At 48.5% G+C, this 14,426-nt stretch overlaps 1 protein-coding gene and 1 pseudogene across 3 annotated transcripts in view; both read left to right on the forward strand.

Annotated features, from left to right (window-relative positions):
- The window catches only part of KLHL22 (kelch like family member 22), a 55,438-nt gene that overhangs the window by 3,459 nt on the left and 37,553 nt on the right, over nt 1-14,426 (forward strand). For all 3 annotated transcript variants that reach the window (XM_045363950.2, XM_045363949.3, XM_074004375.1), the window contains exon 2: nt 4,626-4,892. In XM_045363950.2, coding sequence (XP_045219885.1) covers nt 4,666-4,892 — 227 coding nt within the window. In that variant the 5' untranslated portion in view covers nt 4,626-4,665. The remainder of the gene's footprint in view (nt 1-4,625; nt 4,893-14,426) is intronic.
- On the forward strand, nt 10,059-11,331 carry LOC135965479 (keratin, type I cytoskeletal 18 pseudogene; annotated as a pseudogene).

Raw genomic sequence — 14,426 nt, forward strand, 5'->3', positions numbered from 1 at the left:
TCCTGACCTCGTGATCCGCCCGCCTCAGCCTCCCAAAGTGCTGGGATTACAGGCGTGAGCCACTGCGCCTGGCCACTTTGCATATTTTGACTGTTGCCTAAGGTTCTGTCAAATCACTGTGCCATGACATCTGTTCTCCTGAGGGTAGACGTTTTGGTGATTTAAAACCGTATAGATGTGGTTTTAAATGTTGCACTCTGTGCTGTGCTCCTTTGCAGCAGAGAATTGATTCATTTTTCGGCACATCCCCCTTAGCCCCTAGCTACGTTTCTTAAATTGTACTTGGTAAATGTACTTTGCCTGCCCATGGAAGATGTCTTTCTATTTTACCGTACTTGTTCTTGCAGTAGGTGTTTAGGGAGTAGCTGCCGTTTATCCCTTCCCAAGACAGCAGAGGCGCTACTGTGCTCATAGAAGGTGGGGATCCACCTAGGGGCTTGATGTCTGTTGGGGTAGTCAGTTGTGGAGGTCACCCTCAGAGAAGGAGGCCCTCTTGACTCTGTGGTGGTCATGGTGGTGATGAGGAAGCTGAGGCATGGATATATGAGACAAGTGCCCAGAGTCTATCATTAGCAAGTGGTGCAGCCAGCCATAGGGGCTTTTGAGATGGTTGTGAGATAAAGCCTCACCCCTTAAGAGGCCGGAATCTCCTTGTGGTGGGTAAATAGGCAGGTTTGGGCTGGGCGTGGTGGCTCACACCTGTAATCCCAGCCCTTTGGGAGGCCAAAAGCGGACGGATCACCTGAGGTCAGGAATGTGAGAGCAGCCTGACCAACAGGGTGAAACCGCTCTGCTAAAAATTAGCTGGGTGTGGTGGTGCATGCCTGTAATCCCAGCTACTAGGGAGGCTGAGGCAGGAGAATCACTTGAACCTGAGAGGCAGAGGTTGCAGTGAGCCGAGATCACACCACTGCACTCTAGCCTGGATGACAGAGCAAGACTCCGTCTAAAAAAAAAAAGGCAGGTTTGAGTGGTGGGGCATATTTGTCATGTTCTTTGTACAACGATAGAGGAGAAGTAATAGAGCTAGACCTTGACCAATATGGGACTATGAGAGACAGAATGGCCTAGATGGGTGACTAAAGGTGTTCAGAGGATAACAGGTATCCCTTTTGGACTAAGGACTACTAATGGGGCTGAGTAGGTAAGGCTTGAAGGAGAGCAGCCTGGGGAGGATGAGGCAAGAGGTAGGGAAACTGGTTGGGGCATCATTGCTGTGGTCTGACCCAGAATAGTGGCCCTGGAGGAGTAGAGGGTGGCTGACTGAGACGGAGGAGAGGTGAAGGAATCAGAACTAGTGGGTTCATAGGGCACACGGGTTAGAAAGGAAAAATATCATTAAGACAGTGAGGTTTTCAACATGGAAATGGTAGCTATACCAATAAGAAAATTAGGCAAGTTGGAGGGCTACTAGCTAGAATAAGCACTGAGCTGTAGGTGAAACTGGGAGTGTGAACCCTTGGGAAAGAAGGGTGGGATCGAGCAGGGTGTGTGGGATGAAAGGGAGAGGTCAGAAAAGGGAGAATTATCATAGGGCAGAGTTTCCAGGCAAGAGAATCCTAAGTGAGAGGTGGTCATGGGGGATACACCTTGGCTCTGGCAATCTCTGGGGCCTTGGTGAGAAAGACGAGTCAGCCCAGGGAGGGGGAAAGGAATGGGTGGGTGGCTGGGTAGAGGTCCCAGGTCCTGGAGGCAGACTGAGGGGCAGGTATAGATAACTGAGTATGTTTGATGGGAAGCAGTAGAGCATCCAAGGGGTGAGGTAGGGGGGTGACCCTGAGCCTCAGTAGTGAAAAGGGAGACCTCTTCTTTTTGGCAAGTTTTATATTAGCATCTATTTTTCATTTTTTCTTTTAAAGATATATAATCATGTGCCACACAGTGACGTTTCAGTCAATGACAGACCAGACCACATGAAGGATGGTGGTCCCATATTTTTACTGTACCTTGTCTATGTTTAGATACACAAATACTCACCATTGTGTTACAGTTGCCTATGGTATTCAGTACTGTGATATTGTGAAATATATATTTGGTCTTATCTCATTTCTTGGCATACAACTTATAAAATCTTTGGACTCTCCAGAGTGCTGCCTTTTTGTATGCTGGCCAGCATCCCCTAGGTAGCTTCAGGATGGAGGCTAGTCATAGGAAAGGCCAAGGCAGGATAAGAGGGTTGGGACTTTAAGCCTCACCTCTCAACCTCTGGAGAGGGGAGACGGGCTGAAGATTAAGTTCATCACCAATGGCCAGTGATTTAATCAGTCATGCCAACATAATGAAGCTTCCATAAAAATTGAAAATTACTGGGTTTGGAAAACTTTGGGATAGTTGAATACATGGAGGCTCCTAAAGGGTGATGTTCCTGGAGAGGGCCTGGAGGCTCTGCACCACTTCCCACATGCCTGGCCCCATGCATCTCTTCATCTGTATCCTTTGCAATAACCCTTTATAACAAACCAGTAGACATGAGTATTTTCCTGAGTTCTGTGAGTCGCTGTAACAAATTAATTAAACCCAAGAAGGGGGTCTTGGGAACCCCAATTTGTAGCTTATTGGTTAGAAGCACAGGTGAAACAACCTGGGAGACTGAGCCCTCAACCTGTGGGATCAGACACTGTCTTCAGGTAGATAATGTTAGAGTTGAATTAGAATTAGAACACGGGTCCGCAACCTCAGGCCTCAGACATGTATCAGTCTGTAGCTGGTTAGGAACCAGGTGGCACAGCAGGAGGTGAGTGGAGGGGGATCCAGCATTACCACCTGAGCTCCATCTCCTGTCAGATCAGAGGTGGCATCAGATTCTCATGGGAGCACAAACCCTATTGTGAACCGTGCATGTGAGGGATCCAGATGAAGAGATGCATGGGGCCAGGCATGTGGGCTCCATATGAGAATCTAACTAATGCCTGATAATCTGAGGTGGAACAGTTTCATCTCGAAACCATTCCCTGACCCCGTGGAAAAATTGTCTTCCACCAAACTGGTCCCTAGTGCCAAAAAGATTGGGGACTGCTGAATTAGAGGACACCCAGATGGTATCTGTGGCAGAATTGATTGCTTGCTTGTTAATGGGGAAAACCCTCACACATTTGGTCACAGAAGTCTCCTGGATTTGTTGTGGTATGAGAGGAGAGGAAAGACATGCTGTACAAGTATGTAGCCTAGGAGCAATTGGCTGTACCTTATGGCCTAGATATGTAGTAGTCTCTACCATCTAGGTTTGTGTAGGTGTACCCTGTGATGTTCACACAATGAGGAAATTGTCTCCAGCGGTGCATGTCTCAGAATGTATCCCCAGGCCGGGCGCGGTGGCTCAAGCCTGTAATCCCAGCACTTTGGGAGGCCGAGACGGGTGGATCACGAGGTCAGGAGATCGAGACCATCCTGGCTAACACGGTGAAACCCCATCTCTACTAAAAAATACAAAAAACTAGCCGGGCGAGGTGGCGGGCGCCTGTAGTCCCAGCTACTCAGGAGGCTGAGGCAGGAGAATGGCGTAAACTCGGGAGGTGGAGCTTGCAGTGAGCTGAGATCCGGCCACTGCACCCCAGCCTGGGCGACAGAGCAAGACTCCGTCTCAAAAAAAAAAAAAAAAAAAGAATGTATCCCCAACATTAAGTGATGCATGACTGGAGGTAATTGGAGAATAAACATATTTTGGGGAGAGGAAAGTAGGATGAAGTGAGGTGGAGAAGACAGATGTTCACATCTTGTAGCTCTGACTGTGCTGTGCCTACAGAGCCTGCAGCTTGGCCATGCCTCGCAGTGTAGGACTGGCCACTCCTTGACCCGAGCAGCTGGCTATCCACAGCCACTTTTGGTTGGTCCATGGTAAAAGTGCATTTGCAGTAGGTTCGTTTTACTGGTTAGGTTTTAGAGGCTCCTATTCAAATCAGTTTGCGGTTTTTGAGCGTACTGACTCAATTGTTAGAAGGTAACCTTTAATTTAAAAGGCAATGCAAATGAATTTAAATGCATGAGGTTCAATCACAGTTACTGTGGTTGACTCTCAGAATCTCAGTAAAAGAAAGTAGGCCCTGGAAATGCCACCCCCTTGGCACCCACCTCCCAGACTCCTGGCTCTGTGTCTCCTGACCACAACTCAGGTCTTGCCATTTTTACGCATCCATTACTGAGGAAGAACCCAATTTTGTTCATTCAATGGGAGGGAGGAAGAGCTTTTGAGAACCTGGTGTGTGCTTATGTTTCATATTCATTGTTTTTACCAATTTTAGAATACCCCAATGGGGTGGGTGCTTTTATCTCTCTTTTTACAATTGGGGAACTCGAGGCTCAGGTTAGTCATGTTGTAAGTCCCCGTGAAGTGGTGCTCCAACCCAGGTCAGTCTGTTTCCCAAAACCCTTCTGTTTGACTTTCATGCGGAAGAAGATAAAATGCGATGAAGAGTCTTGGGCATGATGGCGCACAGATCATCATGAAGAAGGCCATCAGGAAGTTGGACTAGAGGTGGGAGGGGAGAAGGAATTATGGATTTGGGAAAAGAGGGAAAACAGGTGAGCCTGAGGGAGGCACAGGAGCAAGGGGAGCAACAGAGCTGGCCAGTCTGTGTGTGGTAGGGCTGATGCTTGCCTGCTTACCCCCATCCCCTCTGTTTTGCCAGCTGACAGGCTGAAGTGGTAAGGGATCTTGTGGCTGTCAGGATGGCAGAGGAGCAGGAGTTCACCCAGCTCTGCAAGTTGCCTGCGCAGCCCTCCCACCCACACTGCGTGAACAACACCTACCGCAGCGCACAGCACTCCCAGGCTCTGCTCCGAGGGCTGCTGGCTCTCCGGGACAGCGGGATCCTCTTCGATGTTGTGCTGGTGGTGGAGGGCAGACACATCGAGGCCCATCGCATCCTGCTAGCTGCATCCTGTGATTACTTCAGGTGAGTTCACTAGAACTGTTCGTAAGAAGAATAACAAAGATAATCCTGGCTCTGCTAATAAAGGTACTGGCGGTGACAGCAGTTGGTCTCCTGCTCACCTCAGAGGCTCCCCCACTCCTTGTGGTTATGACTTAGTCAACAAGTATGAGAGACAGAAGGGGGTCTTAGAGTTCATTTTTCATTCAGCGATCCTGTCTCTTGGGCTTTGCCTTCCCTTACCTTCCTTTTCTTTTTCCTTTTCTCTCTTTTCTCTTTTCTTTCCTCCTTTCTCTCCTCCCCTCCCTTCCCCTCCCCTCCCTTCCCATTCCTCCCCTCCCTGGTAATTATTGCTGTGTATGCATCACCTTCTGGCTCACATCTCTCATCCCTCAGGTGTTAGCCTCTGGCCCTCCCAGTGAGCTCTGTGGCCCCTCAGGGATTTCTTATGGCCTCCTTCGTGACCCCATCCCAGCACTTGGCACAGTGTGAGGAACCACTGGCTTATCTGTCTTTTCCACTGGGTGGAAATTTGTCTCTTATCCCTAGCGCCTAACGTGGTTTTCACATATTCAAGCAATACCCATGGCTTAAATGAATAAATTTATGTGCACAAATAGCAGATCAGTACACCATTTGCCCCATTGTCTGCACTGCTCTGCACTCAAGGAGGTGGGTGTCACCACACTTATTTCACATAGGTGGCATGAGCCTGAGAAGGACTGAGGGCCACTCATGGTCCCCAGCAAGGTTGTCATGGGACTCCAAGCCTGAGGTGTTCCATTCTAGCTCTGATTCTGTTCGATCATTTTGTCTTCAAGGCTTGGTTGTAGTTCTCTCTCTCCCTCTTTCTGTCTTTTTTTTAATTAGGAACTATCAAGCAAAATATGTATGGTTTAAGTGCCTTCTGTCTCCAGAAGGAGTTTTGGAGAATGTGACCCAGTGGTGGCTTGGTGCAGATGTGCCAAGGAGCAGCAGAGTTCTTTCAGTTCACCAGGGAAATTCAGCTGAGGCCTTTAATAAAGATTAAGATAACATACAGGACAGTGGGTAGGGTAGGGGAGCTGAGGGCCCCCTGCAGGGGGCTTAGGACGTGTACAGGAGAGGATGGCCAGAGGCTGCAGAGCCTGTGGGATCCCCTGGGCTCACCCTCTCAGCCCTTCTTGATTTAGTGCCATACCACTCTTTCTGAAAATGACAGTGTAGGCACTGCCTTTCCCTAACTTATCACAAACCTTATGTGGCTTTCCATGTCCTCCAGGAGCAATTTCTAGCCCTTTCCACAACCCCTCTTGGGTAAACCTCTTATGAGAGGTGTCCTGCTCTCTGGGATGATTACAATGCATCACTAACACCCCCTGCATCCCTCCACTTCCATTGGGAAGGGGAGCAGGCGACTATTGGAAGAGCCCAGACTCTCATCTCAGAGATGTGTATGTGTGTGTATGTGTGTGTGTGTGTGTGTATGTGTGTGTGTGTGTATATATATATATATGAATATATGTATATGAAATAGAGGCCAGGCGCGGTGACTCACACCTGTAATCCCAGCACTTTGGGAGGCTGAGGCAGGTGTATCACTTGAGGCCAGGAGTTTGAGACTAGCCTGACCAACATGGTGAAATCCTGTCTCTACTAAAAAAAAAAGAAACCAAAAAACAAAAATTAGCTAGGTGTGGTGGTGGGTGCCTATAATCACAGCTACTTGGGAGGCTGAGGCAGGAGAATCGCTTGAACATGGGATGCGGAGGTTGCAGTGAGCTGAGATTGTGCCACTGCACTCCAGCCTGGGCGACAGAGCAAGACCCTGTTTCAAAAAAACAAAAAAGAGGCCGGGTGTGGTGGCTCACGCCTGTAATCCTAGCACTTTGGGAGGCCAAAGTGGGGTGGATCACCTGAGATTAGGAGTTGGAGACCAGCCTGGCCAACATAGTAAAACCCCGTCTCTACTAAAAATACAAAAACTAGCGGGGTGTGGTGGCACATGCCTGTAATCCCAGCTACTTGGGAGGCTGAGGCAGGAGAATCGCTTGAACCCAGGAGGTGGAGGTTGCAGTGAGCTGAGAAAGAGGCCAGGCTCAGTGGCTCACTCCTGTAATTTCAGCACTTTGAGAGGCGGAGGAGGGCGGATCACCTGAGGTCAGGAGTTGGAGACCAGCCTAACCAACATGACAAAACCCTGTTTCTACTAAAAATACAAAATTAGCTGGGCGTGGTAGCACATACCTGTAATTCCAGCTACTTGGGAGGCTGAAACAGGAGAATTGCTTGAACCGGGAGGCGGAGGTTGCAGTGAGCCGAGATCGCGCCGCTGCATTCCAGCCTGCTCCCCTTCCCAATGGAGTGGAGGGATGCGGGGGGTGTTAGTGATGCATTGTAGTCATCCTGGAGAGCAGGACACCTCTCATAAGAGGTTTACCCAAGGGGTGCTGTGGAAAGGGCTAGAAATTGCTCCTCGAGGACACGGAAAGTCACCTAAGGTTTTCGATAAGTTAGGGAAAGGCAGTGCCTACACTGTCATTTTCAGAAAGAAAGAAATAGACCATTCCCAAGTGTTAGCGTGTTTATTATTTGTTTTAGTTATTTGTGAAATGTTAAAATGATAAAGGACTATTTTTTTCCCAGTATGACTGGTAAAGATATGTAAGAGGCTTGTAATATTTGATATGGGCAAGGGTGGAGAGAAGGGTATTTGGGGGTGGGCTGGCCCGTAGTTTAGGGCCCTGCAGTTGTACGCCGGGTGTCTGTGTAGGTGTCGTTCCCGTGGGATGATGCACCTGGTGCTGAGACATGTTGCAGGACAGAGCCCTTCTGTTCTGTGTTATCCAATGGAGCTGCTTGCAAACTGGGCAGTGTGGTTTGTCTACTGATAGGGAGTGAAAAACCTCAGGACCTGGTGGAAGATGATCCCACTGTGAAGATCTGGAGGGATCTTGCTGTACTCTGGGAATTGAGCAAAGGGAGAGGGAGGCTGACTTTCTTCTGTTTACTGCATTGTCTGAATTATTTTACAAAGAACAGAAATTGCTTTTTTTTTTTTTTTTTGAGACAGAGTCTTACTCTGTCACCCAGGCTGGAGTGCAGTGGTGCAATCTTGGCTCCCTGCAACCTTTGCCTCCTGGGTTCAAGCAATTCTCCTGCCTCAGCCTCTCAAGTAGCTGGGACTACAGGTGTGCGCCACCACGCCCAGCTAATTTTTTGTATTTTTAGTAGAGACAGGGTTTCACCATGTTGGCCGGGCTGATCTCGAACTCCTGACCTTGCAATTTGCCCTCCTGTGCCTCCCAAAGTGCTGGGATTACAGGTGTGAGCCACACCACGCCCGGCCTTTTTGTTTGTTTGTTTGTTTTGCGATGGAGTCTTGCCCTGTCCCCCAGGCTGTAGTGCAGTGGGGCGATCTCGGCTCACTGCAACCTCCACCTCCCGGGTTCAAGTGATTCTCCTGCCTCAGCCTCCTGAGTAGCTGGGATTACAGACATGCGCCACCAAACCCAGCTAATTTTTGTATTTTTAGTAGAGACGGGATTTCATCATGTTGGCCAGGCTGGTCTCCAACTCCTGACCTCAGGTGATCCGCCTGCCTTGGCCTCCCAAAGTGTTCGGATTACATACGTGAGCCACTGTGCCCGGCCTCTTCTCTGCCTTTTCTGTCCTGTGGAATTTTTTCTTCTTTGGCCTGCCTGAAATGCCTCCTCCTCTGGAGAGCTTTCCCTAATTGTCCCTCGCTGTTTCCCAGGTGGAGGAATCTCAGTTTTCCTGAAGGGCAGAGAGCTGTACTGCCCTGCTGCAGGATGCTTCCTCTGCTCTTTCCGTGTGCTCTGTACATGGTTTAGGAATTCGATGGCCAGACTGCATCTTCTTTTTTTGACTTTTGTTAATAACTTTTCATTGCACACTTATTTTGTCTCCCCTGACCCTACGCCCACCTTGTATGCTTTAACCTTATATGCTTCTGAGGTGGTTTCTCCTCCCCTCCTGGACCCTTATAGTCTGAAGGGCCCAAGGGCTCTATCCTTTATATACAACCTCCACAGGTCACGTCGTCCCTCTCTTAGTTTTCATACCATCTGTGAATTATAAAAGACTGCTTTGCTGAACTCAATGCCTGTTACTTTAGAAGTTTGGATATAGTTGATGATTTTATTTTTTAAAAATTAATAGCACTTTATCCACAAAAGAGAGAGAAAGTTGTATTCCCCACAAAACACAAAGCCCAGATGTTTCCCAGGGTAGGTGTGCCTTTTACAAAAAGACTCCAATGCCGTTTAAATTTTTTCCAAGCAGTTTCAGAAAAAGAAAAAAAATTTTTTTAAATTAGCCGGGCATGATGGCATGGCCTGTAGTCCCAGCTACTTGGGAGGCTGAGGAGGGAGGACAGCTTGAGCTTTAGAGGTTGAGGCTGCATTGAGCCATGATCACACCACTATACTCCAGCTTGGATGACAAAGTGAGAGACCTATTTTCTCTTTAAAAAAAAAAAAAAAGCTGAGCACGGTGGCTCACACCTATAATCCCAGCGTTTTGGGAGGCCAAGGTGGGCAGATTGCTTGAGCCCAAGAGTTCGAGACCAACCTGGGCAATGTGACGAAACCCCATGTTTACAAAAAATACAAAAATTAGGGCTGGTCACGGTGGCTCACACATGTAATCCCAGCACAATGGGAGCCCAAGGCCAGCAGATCACTTGAGGCCAGGAGTTAGACACCAGTGTGGCCAACATGGCAAAACCCCTTCTCTACTAAAAATACAAAAATTAACTGGGCATAGTGGTACACACCTTTAATTCTAGCTACCCAGGAGGGTGAGGCTTGAGAATCACTTGAGCCTGGGAGGTGAAGGTTGCAGTGAGCTGAGATCGCGCCACTGCACTCCAGACTGGATGAGAGAGTGAGATTCTGGCTCAAAAAGAAAAAAACAAACAAGGCTGGGCACGGTGGCTCACACCTGTAATCCTAGCACTTTGGGAGGCTGAGGCGGGTGGATCACCTGAGCTCCAGAGTTGGAGACCAGCCCAGCCAACATCCCTACTAAAAATACAAAAATTAGGTTGTTGGCAAAGCCTGAGTCCTGTCCTCTCGCTCTCCTCCCTGGATAGCATGAGCTTCACTACTCGCTCCACTTTCTCCACCAACCACCGGTCCCTGGGCTCTGTCTCAGGCTCCCAGCTATGGTGCCTGGCCGGTCAGCAGTATGACCAGCGTCTATGCAGGCACCAAGGGCTCTGGTTCCTCGATCTTCATGTCCCGCTCCACCAGCTTCCAGGGCAGCATGGGGTCTGGGGGCCTGGCTTCGGGGATGGCTGGGGATCTGGCAGGAATGGGAGGCATCCATAATGAGAAGGAGACCATATGGAGCCTGAATGACCCCTGGCCTCCTACCTGGACAGAGCGAGGAGCCTGGAGACCAAGAACCGGAAGCTGGAGAGCAAAATCCGGGAGCACTTGGAGAAGAAGGGACCCAGGTCAGAGACTGGAGGCATTACTTCAAGACCATCGAGGACCTGAGAGCTCAGATCTTTGCAAATACTGTGGACAACACCCATATCATTCTGTAGACTGACAATGCCCGTCTTGCTACTGATGACTTTAGAGTCAAGTATGAGACAGAGTTGGCCATGCACTAGTCTGTGGAGAGCGACATACATGGGCTTCACAAAGTCATTGATGACACCAATGTCCATCAGCTGCAGCTGGAGACAGGGATCGAGGCTTTCAAGGAGGAGCTGCTCTTCATGAAGAACCATGAAGAGGGAGTAAAAGGCCTACAAACCCAGATTGCCAGCTCTGGGTTAACTGTGGAGGTAGATGCCCCCAAATCTCAGGACCTCGCCAAGATCATGGCAGACATCCAGGCTCAATATGACAAGCTGGCTTGGAAGAAACGAGAGGAGCTGGACAAGTACTGGTCTCAGCAGATTAAGGAGAGCACCACAGTGGTCACTACGCAGTCCACTGAGGTTGGAGCTGCTGACATGACAATCATGGAGCTGAGACGTACGTCCAGTCCTTGGAGATGGACCTGGACTCTATGAGAAATCTGAAGGCCAGCTTGGAGAACAGCCTGAGGGAGGTGGAGGCCCGCTATGCCCTGCAGATGGAGCAGCTCAACGGGATCCTGCTGCACCTGGAGTCAGAGGTGGCACAGACCCCGGCAGAGGGACAGCGCCAGGCCCAGGAGTACGAGGCCCTGGTGAACATTAAGGTCAAGCTGGAGGCTGAGATCGCCACCTACCACCGCCTGCTGGAAGATGGGTGAGGACTTCAATCTTGGTGATGCCCTGGACAGCAGCAACTCCATGCAAACCATCCAAAAGACCGCTACCCTCCTGATAGTGGATGGCAAAGTGGTGTTTGAGACCAACGACACCAAAGTTCTGAGACATTAAGCCACCAGAAGCAGGGTATCGTTTGGGGAGCAGGAGGCCAATAAAAAGTTCAGAGGTCAAAAAAAAAAAATACAAAAATTAGCCAGGTGTCATGGCACATACCTGTAATCCTAGCTACTTGGGAGGCTGAGGCAGAAGTACCACTTGAACCTGGGAGGCGGAGGTTACAGTGAGCTGACTGAGATCGCACCACTGCACACCAGCCTGGGCGACAGAGTGAGACTCCATCTCAAAAAAAGAAAAAAAAAGAAAGTAAAAAACCAAACAAAACAAAACATAAATTAGCCAGGCACGCCTGTAGTCTCAGCTTCTGGGGAAGCTGAGATGGGAGGATTGCTTAAACCTGGGGAGGTCGAGGCTACAGTGAGCCATGAGTTGTGAGTGTGCACTGCACTCCAACCTGGGTGACCCAGCGAGACCTTGTCTCAAAAAAAAAAAAAAAAAAATTGGTTTAATGCTGGGGAATCTTACTAGTTACATGCCAGGGAATCATGGCATTCATCAATTCATGGCAACCCAACACATCTGCACACATGTCTATATAGCATATCTGCAGACATGGTGAACAGGCATGTGATAACATTCAGCATCCATTCTCACAGTTAAAAGTTTTTTGAGCAGGGTGTGGTGGCTCAAACCTATAGTCCCAGCTACGTGGGAGAGTAGGCCGGAGGATTGTTTGAGCCCAGGAGTTCTGGGCTGCAGTGTGCCATGCCAATAGGGTATCCACACTAAATTTGGCATCAGTATGGTGACCTTTCTAGAGCAGGGTTGCCTAAAGAGGGGTGAACTGGCCCAGGATGGAAATGGACCAGGTCGAAACTCCCATGCTGATGAGTAGTGGGATCATGTCACTGCACTGCAGCCTGGACACCATAGCAAGGGTCCATCTCTCACAAACAAACAAAAACCAAAGAACGTTTTGGGCTGGGCAGGGTGCCTCAAACCTATAACGCTAGCACTTTGGGAGGCTGAGGTGGGCAGATCAGTTCAGTCCTGGAGTTTGAGATTAGCCTAGGCAACATGGCAAAACCCTATCTCTGCAAAAAATACAAAAATTAGCTGGGCATGGTGGTGCACACCTGTAGTCCCCACTACTTGGGAGGCTGAGGTGAGAGGATTGCTTGAGCCCGGAGGTCAAGGCTGCAGCGAGCCAAGCCAAGATGGTGCTACTACAGTCCAGCTTGAGTGACAGAGACTCCGTTTCCAAAAGAAAAAAAAAAATTTTTTTTTTTTTCCAAGGGATTCTTGTTCAAGTTCAAGTGATTCTCGCACCTCAGCTTCCTGAGTAGCTGTGAGTACAGGTGCGTGCCACCACACCCGGCTAATTTTTGTATTTTTTGATAGAGACAGGGTTTCACCATGTTGGCCAGGCTGGTCTCAAACTCCTGACGTCAAGTGGTCCACCCACCTTGGCCTCCCAAAGTGCTGGGATTATAGGTGTGAGCCACCGCACCCAGCCTATTTTTATGTATTATTATTTTTTAGACTAGTCAAGTGCAGTATTGAGAAGAGGGGACAGAGAAGAATAAGGAGTTTGATCTGTTACTGCCTATGAACAACCAACTGAGATAACTCAACTACCTTTGGACCAGCCAAACGTTTTAAAAAAATGTTTGGTGTAGGCCGGGCGCGGTGGCTCACGCCTGTAATCCCAGCACTTTGGGAGGCCGAGGCGGGCGGATCACAAGGTCAGGAGATCGAGACCACAGTGAAACCCCGTCTCTACTAAAAATACAAAAAAAAAATTAGCCGGGCGCGGTGGCGGGCGCCTGTAGTCCCAGCTGCTCGGGAGGCTGAGGCAGGAGAATGGCGTGAGCCCGGGAGGTGGAGCTTGCAGTGAGCCGAGATCACGCCACTGCACTCCAGCCTGGGCGGCAGAGCGAGACTCCGTCTCAAAAAAAAAAAAAAAAAGTTTGGTGTAAATTCATTAAACCACAGAACCCACCCAAAACTCAAGAATATTTTCGAGGCTAATTATATTTTTTATCCTAGTGCGAGTCTTTATACTTTTTTGGGGGGCATATTAAAGTATTGAAGAGGAGGCACTAACCCAGATCCCATGGGATGTAAGATCCTATGTGGCATGTGTACAGTATTTCTCACATTGGAACCTTCTGAATTCTAAAATATACTTGACTTAAAGAGTTTGGACAAGGGATCGGGGACCTGAACAAGCTGACCCAGGAAATATTTTTCTCCCCCATCTCACACCAGAGGCAGCACACTGGTTTGCCATTCTGTACCTCGTGGAGGTCCCGGGCACCAGCAGTAGAGATGGCCCTCATTCTCTGTGCTGTGGAGTGTTCTGTGCTGTCGATGTCCTCTGTTTATTTTGTCATTCCCCTGCTACTGGGTTCTGGTGAACAGTTTTTTAAAAATTGTGGTTCTAAAAAAATAAACACAAATAACATTTATCATATAGTTCAGTAATGTTACGATTATTTACATTATTATGAAACAGATCTCCAGAACTTTTTAATCTTACAAATCTGAGACTCTATACTCACTAAACCACAACTCCCTTTTCTCCTTTACCCCCAGGCCCTGGCAGCTACCATTCGACTTTCAGTCTCTATGAATTAAACTATTCTAAGTACCTCATAAGTAGAATCACACAGCATTAGCCCTTTATCACTTGCTTATTTCATTTGGCATCATGTCCTTAAGGATTATGTGTGTTATAACATGTGACATGATTTCCCTCATTTTGCAGGCTGAATAGTGTGCCATTTTATGGATATACCACATTTTGTTCGTCTATTCACCTATCAAGGGATACTTGGTTTGCTTCCATCTCTTGTCTATTACGTATAATGCTGCTATGAACATGGGTGTGCAAATATCTGAGACTCTGCTTTCAGTTCTTTTGGCTATATCCCCAGAAGTGGAATTGCTGGGTCATTCTATTGATAATTTTCTGAGGAACATAGCAGTTGCACCACTTTTTATTCCCACCAACAGTGCACAAGGGTTATAGTTTCTCCACATCCTTGCTAAAGCTTGTTATTTTCTGGTTTTTTTTTTGTTTGTTTTGTTTATTGAGACAGGATTTTGGTCTGTCACCCCAGCTGGAGTTCGGGGGCACCATCATAGCTCCACCTCCTGGGCTCAAGCAATGCTTCTGAAGCCTCCCAAGTAGCTGGGACTATAGGCATGCACCACCATGTCTG

Source organism: Macaca fascicularis, chromosome 10, assembly GCF_037993035.2.
Source record: "Macaca fascicularis isolate 582-1 chromosome 10, T2T-MFA8v1.1".
NCBI lineage: Eukaryota > Metazoa > Chordata > Mammalia > Primates > Cercopithecidae > Macaca > Macaca fascicularis.